We start from the raw sequence: 18,540 nt of genomic DNA, 5'->3' as shown, positions 1-18,540 counted from the left end.
AAAAAAAGAAAGAAAGAAAAAAAGAAAGAAATAAAAAAAAAAAGAAAGAAAAAAAAAGGGCAATGGTCTCTCTTTGTTTTTGATCTTCCTATCTTAGATTTTTCTTGCTTTTCCTATTTTTCTTCTTTCCTGTTTTCTTTAATTTGTTATTTTCCCTTCTTTTTCATATTTTTTCATTCATTTTAGTTCTTTCTTTTCAATTCTTTTCTTTCCCTATTCAACTACTAGCTATTTTTATCAGTTCTCATTTCCATTTCCATTGCTGAGGTTTGCAAGTCTTCTGAAGAGAAATGCGAAACAGAGCCAAACGACTAGTAGACCATTCCACAACACGTTCTAAAGTGCTTTTCTCTCTCTCTCTCTCTCTCTCTCTCTCTCTCTCTCTCTCTCTCTCTCTCTCTCTCTCTCTCTCTCTCTCTCTCTCTCCTGGAAAAAAACGTTAAAAACAAGTGCTCTTTTTTATTTCCCTCGGTCATGTTTTGTTTTGACAGAAGTGTGTAGTGAAAGGCCTTGGATCCGGATTAGTGTTGCTGTAAAGGAAGAGAGTTTTTTGTTACCATCTATTATATCTCGGTGTTAAATCTCTCGTCTACGCCACCATGGACTCATAACAAAGAAAACCAAGACAAGTTGGCAGATAGGTGTCTCTAGCTTGAGGACACATATTATGTCAATCACAATTGTTATAACGCTATCAGAATGACTTTTCTCATCTTCCTTCAAATCTTTAACTTTTTAATCCAAGCCAAAGGCGGTGCTTCTCATATCTCTTGAGGAGCACTTAATTCAATTTAATCTAGACTTGGATTTAATTATTATCACTAGCACTGATCTACCCTCTTATACACCTTCATTTATAAAGCACTCTCCTTTTTTATTTTTTCTCTTCAAATCAAAAAATGAGGTTGCCAGTCTCTTACAATCACGGTAAAATCTCGATGAGCGTCTTATTTTGTCTATAATCTGATTTTTTTGACGAAATTGTCATGAATTGATACCTGTTTTTCATTTAAAACCCCTTTCCTTATTCAAATCAAGCTTCCCTATAGCTAAGCCGTGTTTTGATTTAATGATAAAACAAAGGATTATTATCCTTGTCAACCCAGAATAAGAAGTTTATCTTACAATCGCTGTACTGATATCGGATCATAAAGTAAAGGTAGTTCAGTGAATATTAGTGTTTAAAGGCAAAGCCCTTAACCATTACGTCGAAGTGTACGGTCTTTGTCCGGCTTTCACAATAAGCGCTCCACTTGTAAGGGTATTTAAAGCTACACGAACTAGAGAGAGATTGAAACAAATTCATGAGGCCACAGGCTTTGATCCTTGATATAGAATTACGTTAACCAACTCGACATTTTCTACACCAATTTTTTTGGTCTTAAATGAGAATCAACCGATTTTTTCTCGTAAACTATCATCAGCAAATGAGTGGGTTTAAAGAAAAATATAAAATCTATAAACTTTGATCTTATTTTCTGGTATATAAGACGATCTTTGAACAGACTGCAAGAATATTTCGACAGCTGAAAATACAAAGTACACGCTGAATGAATATTCTGTTTAAGATTTTTCACGTCAGAGATTTTATTTGAATACATTTTTAAATTTCTGAGAAGCATTTCCCATCCTAAGGGTATAGTTTTATTATTATTATTATTTTTTTAACTCAAGTGTTTTTATGGTTGACATTTAGACGGCGCCGTACGTAAAGTATGGAAGCGATTTCCACTAATGATAAGTGAAGATTGAAAACCCATTTTCTTCTTGACGTGTTGTTTTTGTTTTACTTAGTCTCATGGTTTTACTCGATAGAATAGAGAATCGCTCTTATCTTGAAGTAATCAGAAGTTTATCTTGCATGGATGTCAATATGGCTTAGTTTTTTTTTTCGCTTTTTACCGCCCAGCAAAAGCCCAGCAATGATTTCTTTTTGATGGAAAAACATCATTAAAAAGATAGACAGTTTTCTCAAGATTGCGTGCGCATCCAACCTTGAAGGCCACAAAAATGAAAAACGCAAACTCAGTAAAATTGAGAAAGGAGTTTTACATTTAAAAAGAAGAATAATCGATTTTATGAATTCTTGTCAAAAAAAAAAAAATTATAGCAATGCATTATAATACTTGTGTTCTGGTATCGTGGCCCGTCAAGGTCCTTTAAATTTTTTAACTGCGCTCCATTGCGCTAAAAAGTTATACAAATGCTCTAAAATCATAAAAGGAAAGGAAAGGAAAGGAAAGGAAAGGAAAGGAAAGGGATAAGATGCAAAAAAAAAAAAAAAAAAAAAAAAAAAAAGGAAGAAGAAGAAGAAGAAAACCAAGAAGCAAAAAAAAAAAAAAAAGAATGAAAAAAATTTTTTTTCTTAAGAAAAGAATGAAAATGCTATATATGTCCACCAGACAGTCTATCCATACTGTTTTTATTTATTTCAAATATATTTCATTTCTCCTACAGAGGATGATCAATGATTGATCAGCCTTCCGTAGTTGGTCAGTAATCTCACTCCAGTCCACTCCACACACCTCCACATTATTTAACCATAAGTAGTAATGTTTTGAGATGGTGTGGTATTTTTGTGTCCTCAAAACAGATGGAAATCCAGCCAAAAAAAAAAAAACACCAAAGCCACTGACCAATTTGCCTTAAGAGCTTTGTTTTGACGGTTATGGTGGTGAAAATTCTGTTTTAACTTCTATTGTTAACCAATATTTTTGTTCACTTTGGAGTTACTTTCCTCTCTCGTTTGCACCTGTTCTTCTTTGTTGTATTGCTCAGTATATATCTATATATATTTTTCTGTTCGCTGTTCAATTGTTCTTAATCTCTCTCACTCTTGGATACTTGTATCTCGTTACTTCGTTCCGACTCGGCCCACTAGCCATTCAACTTCAAGATATTTTTGTATGGCTATTACTCACTGTGGCGAGATGAGACTCTCCCTTAACACGACAATTTGTTCATTTATTTATGGCCAACAAGTAAAAAGTGCCAAATCTATAGCGTTGACACCCCTCATACTTTATAGATGAGCCCACATACATGCACATATTCTGGCTATGTACCATTGCTCCTGGATTTTGCATCAGTCCTTGTTAAACGGCTCTGAATACGTTGTTCGACCAATTTTATTTTTCTTTACTTGATGATAAATAAGAGTGAAGGAGGGTACTTAAATTATGTACGCCTAGTACTCTATATGCAATTCTGTGGCACTTTCAGGACAAGAATAACAGAGTAAATACCTGATGTTGAATCTCGTAATTTATTTATCTGTTAAGAAAACCAATATTATAAATAATAATTAAGAGTCAAAAATGCATTTAAGATATGGCTTTGCCGCTTAAATACTATATGACGACCGACCATAACATTTGAAACAGGATTTGCAAAGTGAAAGTGAACTATTTGGTTTCCCAATCAAAATTTCCCTGCTTGTAAAGTGTTATGATAACATCATTGTGTTTAAAATGGGAGGGACATGCTTGAGCAAATTAGTTTGAAATCTTAAACCTAAGGCATTAAAACACAAATGACACAAAGCAAAGTGCATTGCCGGTTAACTGATAGCTTTAATTCGTTCCATGGATTAAACTCGTTCTTTATTCGTCCTTCCATCTAGAATTCTAGAATTCGGCTATTGGAGGAGTGGTTTGGAGTGGGATTATTGCCAGTTTTATTCGCGACAATCAAAAGTGAATGAATCACCGAGTAAGTCGACTTTTGATTGATGGCCATGAAAAACCAATTTCCATTCACGTTATCAAAAACAAACCAAACAATGAATGAGGTCTCTTATAATACAGCAGCAAGCACGCCATCAATGTCTTGCCTTACCAACGTGGCTTTGAAATTAGGATGGCTTATAAAGATTCCTAATAGAAATCTCTTTATATAAAATACTGGAATACGACTAATCCAGACTTTAAATACATAGGCTGGGAAAGTTTATTCATTTTCTATCAAAAAATGAGGGAACTGTACTGTTGGATTATCCGGCTCTGACATAGTACTTTTTACATTGCATTATTAATGTTTATAGATGGCAAATAATTCCACTTTAGTGGTCCCGGAAGCTTGCGCTAATTCTTGGAATGATTGACGTAACATATCTTAGATCCTTAATCGCTGTTATTTATCTTAAACACTGAATAAAAAACGAAAAGCAACTAGCCAATGGTACTGAACTACTAACTGCTAATTTTTATGAAGATAACTTTAGAGCAATAGACCACACAAAGGGCTTTTATTTTCAAGGTACCCAGATAAGACTCTAAATCATTTGGGTATCTATCGATAACACTCTGCTGCTATATAATAATTAGAAACAAGGGACAGCTTATACAATTTCCAAGATTGGATTCTAGATAATAAACTTGTGGTTTTCGGAGTTTATTACATTTTTCTTTGAATTATTAACCTAAGCTCATTTTATTGCTACTCATAAATTTAACTAACCCGATTTAAGTTTACTTTTGAGCTCAGTTATCAATTATTGTTTAGTGTTTCTGACATGTTGTGGGAAAACGTTTTGATGATAGAAACCGAAAGATAAGAACTATAAGTTTGTGATTTATTTATCATTAAGCATGGTACATAGAGAAGAGAAGCGTTCTCAAAAGTGAGTTATATAATAATTATAATAATAATAATTATAATAATAATAATTATAATTATAATAATAATAATAATAATAATGATAATAATAATAATAATATAATAATAATAATAATAATAATAAATGGTCTGATGTATATCGTAAATAATTGTTAAATTTGTAAATATTTTATTGTAGAGCATATCTAATCGCAAATAGTTTGAACACCCATAGGTTACGTTTACGCGCCCTATGAGTGTATCCCAGTAGTAATAGGTGCACTAGGACTAATAAGAAAAGGAATGGAGGCAAATGTTAAGAACATTCCAGGGAAGATAGATATTACCATGATGCAAAAAATCGTTTTGCTAAGTATTGCCCATATTTTACGTAAAGCTTTATCATTGTAGTTTTTTTATTATTTTGTTATTTATTTTTGATTATTTTTTAATTATTTTTATTTATTTATTTATTTATTATTGTTATTTTATCTTATTTATTTATTTGTTTAGTCTTTTAGGGAAGTTAGAATACCTAAGGTTTATGGTTTAAACCCGGTCAGATTGTATGATTAATTGAAAAGTCAAGAATAAAATAATAATAATAATAATAATAATAATTTAAGTTGGTAAGATTGCGGAGAGAACTGTTGAAAAACAAGAAAAATACACGGAACTACGTGCAGGCATCAAAAAAGAGTGCAAAAGCTCAAGTGTAAATCAGATTAACATAGTGTTTGACTTTCTCGCAGGACATCACGAACAGCTAAGAAAAGACCTAAGAACAATTACAAATACAGACAGGGAAGTGAACTTTCTTATAGAACGATGTCAGAAATGGATTTTAAGCCAGAACGTTAATATAGTCAAGAAGTTCTATGAATATGCATAAGCTGAAGAAAGGATTGAAAAAAAATGATGAACTTAACCAGCCTAGACTTAGTCCGCTGGTCAATGTAAACATGATATATACAGACAAATAAAACTTGCCATAATAAACTCTTTATTTAAAGAGGGTAGCACGGAATAGTTAGAAAATAACTAATAAACTAGTGGCCCTCTAATAAACATCTCAATGCGTATTAGACTTTATATTAAGAAGTTATAGTGCACTTTAATAAATGAGGAGTGGGCGAAAATTCTCTTTACGATTTCATTAACTCGACACAGGTCAAAATAGCGACCTGTTTGCGACCTGCCAAATAAAAATGCTTTTGGCGAGCGGCAGGAAAATCAATCATAAAGGTCCTTGCCAAATGGAGAGTGAATATTCAGGTAAAATTTGGTCATGCCAAGAAATAAATTGACTTCGAATTCACCATTAACATTTTTTTCTCCATTTCAAGCCGAAGTTATTCTTATTTTTTCCGAATATTTTTTACTTGCTGGTAGAAAATCAAAAGGATTAGATTATTATCAAAAATTACATTTTTCTCTCGGCGTTCTGTTGTCGTTGGACTTTTCATCTAACGTATACTTAAGAAGTGAAGTAAAGCTTATTCCTGGTAATGGTTCAAAAATATTTGCTCTCACTGATGTAATATATGTCTGGGCAGATGTTCTGGCAAGAAGGCTTTCATTTCACACGTTCATGATTATTGGGAGCTTGGGTAGAGTAATTGTAGCGTGGCCGCCATATTGGATTATGTAACTACCCCTTATAATGCAATCCCAAGTATATATACTTCAATTATTTGGAAGACAAAACAATAGAATTTTGCTCATGAGAATTTAAAATTTATTACTTTCTCCTTCGAATAGATCTCTTCCAAATTCGTTTGCGTGGACACAAAACAATGGTTGGACTTGATGAAATCAATACTTTAAATCTATGAACACAGCAAGACCAACCAAGACTTTGAACCATTGTTTTGTGGTCACTCAAAGTCTATTGAGCTGCATTCTATTGAATTGCACTAGAAATTACTGCAAAACCAGGCTTTTAGAGTCTCATTCAAACAGCAAATCTTTCGTGGGTCGTGAGGATCAAACAAAATGGCGGCTATATGAAAATCATCAATGACAAAGGAATATCGTGCCGATACGAAAAGATTTGAACTTCCCTTCTTTTGTTTACGCAAAAATATCCACCTAATATCAATTTCCTGCATATATGTACACACTAATGGATTGTTGGCTCACTACTACAAGTATTGTACATTTATTCCTAATGATATATATCATACATGTAACTTTATTGAACAAGAAATATGTCTTCAATATAATTATGTAATAGAGTATTTGCACAATCACGTGATGGTTAGGTCTCTATATATAGTTTTTATATATCTATATATACGATGAATATGGCCTTATGACCGTAGTATAACATGCTTTTAAAACGGGATGAAAATAGAGAATATACTAGGATAAGATAGAATGTACATAAATAAAATGGGATAGAATGGAATGGGATACAAGTAGAAAAATAATCAAATAGAATGGAACAGAATTGAATAGAATACAATGGAATGGAACAGAATAGAAGAAGAAAAAAGAACAAAAAGGGGATAGAGTAACTATCTTACATAATATCGGACAGAAAAATTAAGTTCAATGAATTAGAATAGATAGAAATCACCCTCGGCAGAACGAAAGGTTTTCCCGCGCAGTCTACGAATTTCTATATTCCAAAAACGAATACTTCTAAAGCCGATTATCTTAGGGATTAATTATTTAGCCTAGACGAGTTTTCTTACCACTCGTAGATTAAAAATGTTAAAAGCTTTATAGTTTACTAAATAAAGCGCCAAAACTGAGCCATATTGTCCTTCAGGATGATCGTTAAGCTATTTGCTGGTATTACAGTGTCCTATATCGACAATAAATGCCGGTTCAAAGCATGCTAAGCAACAAGTTTGACAGTGACGTACAGAAGTGTGCTTTCTTTGCTTTTCCTCGACATGCAGGCTTACTGTTTATGCATAGGACAGTCATGATCAAAGCAATTAAGACTAGCAATATAGACTGAAGAATAATATTATGATAATCGATACCTATAGAACAATTGCTGTCGATATATAACATATTATTAAAACATAAATTTACTCCTGATCAATAGATTAATTGTAGTTTTTTATGTCTGTCTCTAGCTATACCCTTTAGCTATCCCCCGTAATGTGAAGCTCAAGTATAAATGTATTGCAACAACCAAAATCATTTCAGAGTAATAAACACAGAAAATATGAGCAGAAAATCTGGCTTTGGAAAAAAATATGAACACTAAAAGCAATAACTGAAAAGCAGGCTTTGAAAAGCAAGCCAGGATCAAAATATAAAGAAAAATCGAAGCCTAAAACCAGTCTGTAATTTTTAAGAAAACAAGATGACCTCACCAATGAAAAGTATTGATTTCCCACTGCTTTAAAACAATTTCTTTCGGTCGTGTACGTCAGCATACATCTGCTGTCGGATTTGACAACAAAGAAACGAAAATAAAATGAAATCTCGATTTTTCGCCAAATAATTATTCATTCTGTAATGTTGGTCTGTTTTTCTTCACAAAAAATTACTGGAAGTTATTATTTCATTGAACTTTTTAAAAAAGCTAGTACGCAAAGAATTTTTACCGCGGTTCCACTGGATGTAAAAAAAAAAACGAAATGGGTTTTTGTGTGCGGTAGCCGACTTTTCTAGATATTTCTGTCTTCCTTTGAATTAAAATCCTCAAAGCCACTAGGATTATTGATCTTTAAAATAAGTTGTTAATAGTTTTTATCATAGTTCCTTGGCTACTATCCCGGCGTTTTGTCGCTTCAAAGACGCCTTCGTCTTCAGTCAGCTTCCACTTTGGCGGCCCTTTTCATTTTCTATATAAAACCAATATTCGGTTTATTTTCGTCCATTAAGGAATTCCGTATCATTTATTTGCCTCTTTTCTTCTATATTCCAAAAGCTTTCCAAAGAATTGCGAAAGCCACTTTTGTTCAACGGCACAAAAACTTGATATTCTCATATCCATTACCACTTGAGCTTTCCGTTTGGTATTTTCTCTTGGATTTATTATTCAATAATATATGTATTGATCCCGTTATGACAAATACCCTTAGTTACCAGTTGAACACATCGGTAACTAGGGAACATCTTTACGAATTTAGTATTTATTTTGACTGACTTTTTTTAAATTTCTTACAGGGCTGGAATATTTTTTGAAAACCCTACCGAAACGAAATTTTATTGAATCTCGAATGCTATATTTGTCATGAGTGCTTTACGGTTTTCCGCTTATGTTTGTTAACTTAATTTTTAGCAATTCCAGTTAAAATTTAGATTTTTCTTTATTCTCTGATATTATTTTCTCATCTTAAAATTGACAGATATTCGTACCATTTCATAAAAACTCGGTAGACTTACAGAGTCATTTATAAACCAAGACAGTCATTACAAAATGAATTTTTGATTATGATTTCAAGATCTTGACTTATTTTGGCGCGATATGATTTGAACTTTTCAACTCAAAACAATGATTCATTTTGCGACTAAATTTCTTTAATCACAAAAAATATTTATGCCCATATTAATGCTAAGATAGTACTATGATAAACTATTCTTGAAAATGAAGATAATATTAATGATAATAATACTGACGATGATAATAATGAGAAAAGCAGTAAAAACAATTCCAAGGTGCTTGGAATCCATGAAAACGTCATATCATATCTTTTTTCCAAGTTTTCTATCACTAAGGATCTTGGAAAAAATATATATCAGGAAGGATATGTGAAATAATTTCTGGTGTAATTTTTTTTTAATTTCCCGGCATAAATTCATTAAAAAAAACAAATGAAGGTTCACAGATTCACGTCGCTTTGTGCCGAGCAAGTAAGCTTAAGCCTGGTGGCAACCATCTAGGTTCTTAACCAGCTTACGTTAAACATTTTCATTCCTTATTTTTATTGTTGAGAATTTTCCCAACTAAGACCTATTCTGTGAATTCCCTAACTCTTCAGAATGCTTCAGTCCTGCAAACCATCCACTACTAACCACCTTAGGGGAATATTTTTCAAGTGCTATAGTCTTGTTTTAATATGTCACAGCTTCAAGAATTGATTTACACGAGCACTTGTATGGATTTTCTATCAATGAGTACATGTTTTCAAAAGTTTTAATATAGCGGCATGGTGGCTACCGGTACACTAGTGCTAATGAATTTTACGGGTTTTTTTAATCAAACTAGTCATCACTTTATTTCTTTATTTACTCGTTTTATTTATTTTATTTGTTATTTGCGGGAACATATCTATGGCTACGGTGATTGTGTACTCGCCTTAATCAGTATAGAATTTTAGCGTGTTAAGTTAGAGTACGTTTTTCAAGATGATATGCTTAGAGCTGTGGGTCAGTCAAAACTGACAAAGCTACAAGAATAATTTGAATTAATTACCCAATATTTTTTAATCCTGAACGAGCTGTTTTATTCCACTGAGTTCAAGTCCTATTTTATTAGTTGGTACTATATTATAGTTTCATGAACAATCTCCCCTTTAATCCCATGATAATAACAGTTTAAATTCCCTGCTTTGAGTTGGAAAACAAAAGATGTCGGAAATCTTTATTCTCCGAAGATGAAAAAAGATAGAGCTTTACCCCAAGTGATAATGAAAAAAAAGAATAAATAACCAATTTCACTTCGATATGCTAAAAATTGGGTCGTCTTTATTAACTCTGTCACCTGAGCTACCAAAGCGGCAGAAAAAATCGCGGTCTTAATGTCAAAAACATCTAAATTATAACAATGGCTTTTTTAATGAATTTCCAGTATTTTAATTTCTTATTTTGCTAGTTGTTCGTTTAAAAAATTTTTTTTTCTACCTCGGTTTCTGGCTGTTTTACGTGACAATGATGGACGTCAAAAAGTAATTTTAAAATCACCGCGATGCGGTTAGGACTTCTAGACATGACAAATTTGTAACATTACTGCCAAAAGGCACTCAATATGTACATATTCTGACATTAAAACCCTTTCGGCTGTTAGTTGATGCAAGTCCCCATATAAATATAACAATAAATTATTTTAACTTTATGTGTTTTAACCGAATTTTCTAGGTGATTTTTTTCCTAAATACGAAACTGTTTTGCATTAAAAATGATAAATAAATGATTTATACTTTTGTTTCCTAGCGGTACTCGCCGAAATCTCCCAACAAATGATTCCCATTGGAGATTAAAACAAAACTATATTAATGAACTGCATTCTTGCCGTGTCATTGCATTAATTATCTCAATTTCCCATTCCTTTTACATTTTTCATCTATTTTTAACCGTTTTATTTTTTATTGATATTTTCTCGTCTTTAACGAATCTTTCATTTAGAATCATCTTAATCGTCAATTCTTCTTACCATAAAATTCAAAATGACTGGATTGGATTTTCTTCAAACAGACTACTAGTTCACTTGTAATAGCCAGGCTGCCGTCTTACGTTGAGCAACCCCTGTGGGCTATGTACACCTGGTTTCAGATTTAAGGCCAAGAGTTTGGGTTACCACATTGGTAGATTTTTAATGAGCCCAAAGCAATGCATATACATTCAGTGCGTTTGAACGACATCATGTCAGAATGTGACTTATCACAAGCAGAATCATTTCCCAACAAAAATTGAATGCTATTCAGTTTGTGTTTTCGAATAAAATACCAGTTCAATGTAAATCTGCGACTGAAAAAGGCGACTTTTTGCTTCCATATTTACTTATAATTCTAACTGTCTGATGTAAGCGTAGTTAATTATGTTATTTCTCCAAATTGAAGACATGCGCTTTGAGATTTTTTTTTTTTTTTTTTTTTTTTTTTTTTTTTTCAATTCTAATATATTTTTCAGTTGTATAATCTTGGCATAATCCAACGAAATTTGTCATTCTATTCAAACTGAGTTTCCCTTTCCTTCCTTCAACAATCTTTCCTTTCCTATGACATTATTTGTCATTATTCCTTTAGCAACTGAACAAGTTTGATTTGCTTTGAGCTTGTAAAAAAGCTTATAGTAGTAGTCCAAACGACCAAATAATTTACTCGCTCAAGCGAATTCCCAAACCAATCCTGCGCCATTTGAGTCTGTGTTATTCTTTTAGTCTTCACGGGCGTTAAAGTCACAAAAACGAGAACGCAAGAAACTATAAACATCCTTGGATTTTTGCTATCAATTACAAATTGCATATGTTAACCTCTGTTATTCAGTGGAAAACTTGGCACTGCAGGGTACAGTTGATTCCAAGTTTATTTAGTCATGTGTTGTTGTTGAATAATAATAAAAGCACGAACGCTCATTTTTGGTTTGAAGTCGTTATTCGTACGTGGTACTTGTACAGTTACCACGCGTTGAATTGATTCAAATCAATCTGGCATAAAAATCACCATTTTTATTGATCGTTGACACAGTGCTATCACACAAACCACAGACTTGTAACTTCTTACTTTAAAAACCGATGTGATTTCGAGCAAATTAGAACGAAATATCAAGAGGACATACTGCAAACTTTACTCGTAAACTTTCCAATTTCTATCCTCGCTGTCGCAAAAATCAGTGTCACTGTACAAAGCTGTATTGTACAATTTTAATTTCAATTCGAAAAGCGACCAGTAAAAATAAGAGTGTCTATAGTGAGTCACTAGTTATCTCCAGTTTAAAAAGATATTTCCGTTTACGACTGTCCAACTAGTAGGATTCATTTAAGCTTTGTATTCAAATAAAGAAATAGCATTTTAAATATATCGTTGGCATATAATAACTTGTTAGTTGAACACGAAATTATTTTTATAACTTGCGGTTTTGGTTTTAGGTGGCACTTTGTGCGAACTAACGCTAACTTACTGATTTATATTCGGTTATTTTTAGTAGTAAATTGTTGGTTGTCTTTGGAGTGACTGTTATTCTCCACTCTATAAAGACAACCTAATCTTCCCTTAAAAACATCCCTTGAATATTATCTCTTCGAAGTATTCCCATCTTCTTATATTACAACATCACTCTCCACTTTACTTCCTTAAAATCTAGACTTAAAACACACGTGTTTCGTCTATCAGAAGAATTACTTAGTATTTTGATCGGAATACTCTGTCTTTTTGAGGCCGATTGATTTTAGCCCTCATTATTTGTAGTTCTTACTTAAATATTTCATGAACACGATGTATGTATGTACGCTTACAGTCAAGCAGTCATATCGATCCAGTATGTAAATTTGACTAGACCTGTTTTCAATTGTTTGAAGTACTATCCTAGAGAAGGCACCATTTTAATTGAGTCGTACATGAGAATCTAATCGGATATTATTCGTGTTTTTTAACTTGATGCTGCGAAGAGTCATTTTGATTTTCCAGACTAGAACAAACCTGTTGGGGCTCTCGGAATATTCCATTAGTGCCGGAGATATATTTTTCTATTGTCTTGGCCACAACGCATCGGTATATTTTGAAAATCAATCAAGTTAAATCGCATAACAAAAACTACGACCTCCAAAACAATTCAAATGTGCATTTTTAAAACGAAGAATTAATTACCGATCAAAGAAACCATGAAATAAAAATATCAACTTACTCACCATTTTTCTTGTAAAACAGGATTTCTTTTTTTAATTCTTTTTGCGATTTTAGAGCGTTTTCTATACTCTGGATGTCATCCTGATTGGATTCTAAGCCGTATAGAAAGTTACAGGCACAACTTCGTCGCATCAAATCGCTTCTCGAAAATCCTGTTAGTTCACAAAAACCATCGCTACAGTAGACTATCGGGTAGTCGTTCTTTTCTTGTGCGCTTCCCAATACGAAGTTACTATCTGTTAGATTAAAAAGATGGAAAATTAAAAGAAATTATGATATACAGTGAAGACGTCTTGAAGTATTTCAGTTAAAATTCCCTCGTCAGCCAATGAATTTTCCTTTAAAAAATACGAATATAAATAAAGACATTTCAAATGAATATACTTCATTGATTCCCCTTGATTTAACTCAATACTATTACAGCCAAGTAGTGTCTGATTGAAACGCGTTTAGAGTTCTTTTTAAACAGTTTAAAGCACTCACTTCCATGGTCAAATTTCTGAGCAATCGTCTCCAGGAACGTATTTTGCGGAGCAAATCGACCCCTTCGAATTGGCATGATGAGTTAGACTATTCGCCTAAGAGTTTTGCCGCCGAACATCAACAAACAACTATCCAATGACGACTACACATCCAACATTACACTTATAGTATTCAAGTCGAGAATAAATAAGTTTAAAGACGATTTAACAGAGCCCATGTTTATCTTGCTGTAGTCCTATTCAACCTGCACATCAACAACAATCCCACATGTGTAGTATTCAGGAGGACTGTGCTAACACGGCCGGCAGTCACCAATAATAGACACACAAAGTGACCAAGTTGAATGGCACAATTTTGAGACCACCTTCAATGCCTGACTCCTTAACAGTTTTAACACCGTAAAACACTATTCGATCGCGCACCAGTCAGATGCAGAATTGAAACTCAGCGGTAATTGCCCGAGGAAGCCAATCAGAGGTCTTGGAAGCTGCCGTCTGTCAATCAAGCCGGATACAAAAGTCACCTGTGTTTTTGGAGGATTCGAAGACTTTTTTTTATGGTAAAAAAATCTTTTAAAAATACTTTCCGTTTGTATATAATGCCATGGAGTAATCGGTTTTCATGTTGGCACAAAGAGAAGAAGCGTCTAAACATCAGAGGATGTATTAGAGTTTTGTGAAGGCACCATCACCTTCTACAAAAACACCATCTCTAAGTCCCTATGAATATATTCTAGAGGAAAAATTAAGGCCAAGGGCCATTTGAAACTAATTCTTTGATATTCTGTGCTGTTTAGGGGATGTTTTTCACGCGTTAAACAACCAGGTGTACATCAAGAATTTTTGTTTTACAAGTCAACATCGGTTAATTCTATTGTCCTAAATATATCAACGTTCGGATTATTGGCCAGTTTGTTTACACCAACATTGCAGAGGGGGGCATGCATTCCCTTTTGAATCCTTTCCAGCATTTCACCGTACGGATATGAACTCGTTCATATTCATAGAATTATCTTGCCAACATGAATCACAAATTGAATCACAGAATGACTGCGGTCCGAGGCTTGGAAAATTTCCGTATCAATCGACTTCAGGCTTTTTTTGACAAATTGGCTTGACTTTCAAATCAATTATTTAGACGCTTTCCAGGGTTTGTAATCGCAATTTAATGCGAAGTTTTGAAAAAGCATCCATGTTCCTTGGTAACCGGCTATAATCCTTCAAACTGACAGACTTTTGTCAATTCGCTGAGAAGTATCTTTCTTATAAGGAATAAACTGAACCTGAAAACGTGCGGGAATTTTCTCCCAGTCGTCGGGAAGTATAGCGATAAGTTTTGGACGAATTAAATGACAAATAAATAAACATTGGATCGACAGTGTTCTAGAAGCGAGGAAGTTAATTGTAGGTAATAGAAAAAGTATGTAAATCGTAGATAAGCTTGTGCAGTGACTAGCTGATTAGAGAATGAAGATTGAAATCTTTTGGCAAGAGGAAAACGATACAAATGTCTTCACAATCTTTTCTTCATTAAGAGAAGAAATAGATACACTTTGTGTTTCGGTCACAATGTACAAAGATGTTGGTTAATTTGTAATTTGGAACTAATCCTTGTACGTATTAATCAACTCAAAGGTGTGATTTCAGCTTTCAATAATAAAAACGAAAAAAGACACCGATAAAGTTTTGTGTTTATTTGCAATTGTTAGAGTTTAGTTCTTCTCGTCAGATTTGTCCATTTTACTTTTGATTTTCTCTTTATTCAGTCCAAGGAGTTTTCGTGTTCGCCCAGCCAAAACTGCTTAAACCTTTCTAGAAAAATTGATTGATTAGTCCACTTGAGGCGCAAAACACATTTATTTACACGTAATCGTATGTTATAAGAAATAAAAACCCTTGTAGGAAATACATTTGACTGGCAGCTTGAAGGGGTGAGAAACACGTCAAATATTCAAAACCCTTGGGCAGGAAATCCTTTCAGGACGATTTATCGGTGACATATACAGTTTTGTAAAAAAACAAACACAATATCAGTTCCTATACCAGTTATTCTCTTTCTATTGTTATTCAATTTTTCCATTGTTTTATTTATTCTTTCTTTCCGTTTAAGGGTCTCACATGCATGTTTCCTAGTCGTTGTTATTTCTATCTTTTAGTCCTCGACGTAAGATGGTTTATTAATGCGACACATTTTAGTATGACTGTGGCCCTTGGATTCATGAAAATCTGGCTCCAGAGCAAGGCTTTACATGCTGGGCCTCAAGGAATAATGAACAAACAACTCGAATGGCGACACAACGGCCGTTATAAAAAAACGATCAGAAATCTCCGTGATGAATTATCCAACGATTTTTTAAAAGCTCTGGATGTGGGCCCTCAAAGGGATAAGTTCCCTAGGGCACCATAACCTGCGAAGCTGATTTCGATCTCACTTATTTACACGAGTTAAAGAAGTTGACTTCAGGGGTGACGGGGGGAAAAGATGTCGTTTATCGTTGAAAATTTATATATTAGTGCTAAGATGCAATGTCAGACCTCGAAAAGCTGACTGATTTACATGGCTGATACCGATTGACATAAGACCCAACGTCTCTATCAGAATTACAAAAAGCACATTTTAAATTGAACGAAGGGGTATCTAAACTGTACTCTAATCTCTAAAGATCTTTAAAGATAGCCCAATCGCTGAGATAAGAGCTATTTCCATGAAGAACTACTAGGTATTCATGTCACCGCATACAGCAGTTATTATTTGGGGAGGAATATTTTGCGTCTGTGAGTAACAAACAAGAAGAGATAAACTAGAGACATTGTTTCCGAAGTGCGCAAGTTGCGGTTCTATGCCATAGTTTGACAAGATACTCAACAAGATTAAAGGTTTAGGAACCAACAGTTCCAAATCTGTCAATTCACAATATTTCGTTGACTTTTAATCAGTAATACTCCTCGATAAATGCCATTCTTCAAAACCATAAATCATCCTACTCTAAAAGGATCTTTAATTTGCCGTAATTATATAGTAACGACCCGCATTCTTAGTCTTGATGGTCTGAAATCTAAATACTAGTCGTTGATTGGCTATCTATAATCAAGACAAATTTGTGTCTTCTAATCTTGGTGTTATTTTCTCTTTAAAGTAGTTTAAGGATTTAACTCAATTTTAGTCAGAACTCGAGTTACTTTTAGACAATGGCTTTTGAAAATATTTTAACACTGATTCACTGATTGTGGTTGCCTTGGATTTCAGATGGAGTGTAGTTGGTCTACCGCCTTGGCGCCATTCAGGAGTATGAGAGTCAAGTCGTTTGCTCTATCCTGCCGCCACCATCAGTCATTCCTGATTGAAATCAGCCATATTCATCAGTTAATCATCATAATTATCAATAGACTGTGTTATTTGAACTTTGTGGCGGCTTTGATTTTAAAAATTAAATTTCTTTTTGATCAAGCTGCGTATTGATGAAATGCCTCATGGGTCCGTATGTTGTATCCTCGTTTAGCCCTTTGTTTCTGTAGACTTCGACCAGCAATTATTAATTATGTCTCATTTTTTTAGGAACACCTATGTCTTACTCGCAGGAAAGGTTTTACACGAAAATTTTCTTTCCATTTTTAGTAAGTGATCCTTATCAGTTCATTCAAGTTTATCATCCCTCCTTGAGGTGAAGCGATGACCTATGCTATTTTGACTTTTATTTTGCCGCGCATTTTGTTTTGTCAGACACTGTTAAGCAATCATTAAAATTTAACATCAACAGCAGTCGTTGAGACGGGCTAAACGACTAGGCATGAATTGGTTTTAAAGCATAGAATACATCTCTTGTAAATTGTCGAGCAATATCAATGTCAGCGCCATGACAGACCTACATTCTCCACAACGTCACTCCTTTGCGATAATTTTAACAGATTTTCGACATACGTTTCTTCAAAACAATGCATGTATTTAGTTCAATATTCATGTAAAGACGAACCTCCTTTCGTTGGTTCTGCTATTGTCGTGGTTATTCAGGACAAAATAAAATCTAGACGCTTAGATGAATGGAAGTCACACTTTCGATAGCCTCTTCCCTGACTACGACAGGAACGATGATCCCCTCAGTCTTTTAAACCGATAAGACAAAGCTAATAAGGCATTCAAATTTGAAATGCGCTTATTATCTGTCTTTCTGTCTATCGGTTCATGCTGTTTTTCTCTAAGGCTTCAAGAATAACTGTTCCTCAACAGACATTTTACATTAAATGCAGGACAATTTTTCTTGTACATAAAATTGTCATTCCAAAATTTGATAACTTAGGACGGGACGAAATAGGTCATTCGCAGGATATATGATCACATGACTGTTACTGGATGGTAGAAAAAATCCCTATCCAAGTTTGCTAATGTCATACCAAAAACCTTTTCCAAAAAACATTTTTTCCCTTTAAGATACTTTAATTTTAAGTTACGAAGCAAATTATAGTTTCGTTTGTCAGTATAAGTAGAGCCTTCCCCAACTTGGCAAGGGACTTTTGGCTGAATGCATTCGTTATTTTAATAAACACATATCAATTATACAGTAACATATCAGCATGTGTTTGTTTTTATTAAAACAGCCTATTATCGCTGATAAATAGCTTAGGGAGCATTCGCATAATTTATGGGGGGAGGGGGTGGGGGCTATGGTGGTTTGAAGAGGGCAGCCATTTTGTCCGGACAAAATTAGAGAAATTTATAGAAAATATTTTTGATATTTAGTGTCTACTGAAATTTAGGGAGGTGGGGGGGAGGGGGGGGGGCACTCGAAAATATGTTATGTTTGGGTTGGAGCTGTTCCAAAATAAAATATTTTAAAATATAAACTATCCCCATAGCTCCACATAAATTATGAATGCTACCTTATGCGGCGCGTACAATTCGCCATTTTCCATACATCGGTTCACTGGTCAAACAC

The 18,540-nt window shown here is 33.8% G+C and overlaps 1 protein-coding gene across 2 annotated transcripts in view; it reads right to left on the bottom strand.

Moving 5' to 3' along the window:
* LOC116306713 (uncharacterized) overlaps positions 1–14,345 on the bottom strand; it is a 36,474-nt gene extending 22,129 nt beyond the window's left edge. For both annotated transcript variants that reach the window (XM_031716804.2, XM_031716805.2), the window contains exons 1-2: positions 13,611–14,345; positions 13,130–13,363 (exon numbers count right to left, since the gene is read on the bottom strand). In XM_031716804.2, the coding sequence (XP_031572664.2) occupies positions 13,130–13,363; positions 13,611–13,686 (310 nt within the window). In that variant the 5' untranslated portion in view covers positions 13,687–14,345. The remainder of the gene's footprint in view (positions 1–13,129; positions 13,364–13,610) is intronic.
* Between the last annotated feature and the right edge of the window lie 4,195 nt (positions 14,346–18,540).

Source organism: Actinia tenebrosa, unplaced genomic scaffold (genome assembly GCF_029948245.1).
Source record: "Actinia tenebrosa isolate PJP-AT-01 unplaced genomic scaffold, QUT_ActTen_1.0 PGA_scaffold17__23_contigs__length_9995812, whole genome shotgun sequence".
Classification (NCBI taxonomy): Eukaryota; Metazoa; Cnidaria; class Anthozoa; order Actiniaria; family Actiniidae; genus Actinia; species Actinia tenebrosa.
This window is presented reverse-complemented; position numbering and strand designations above follow the sequence as displayed.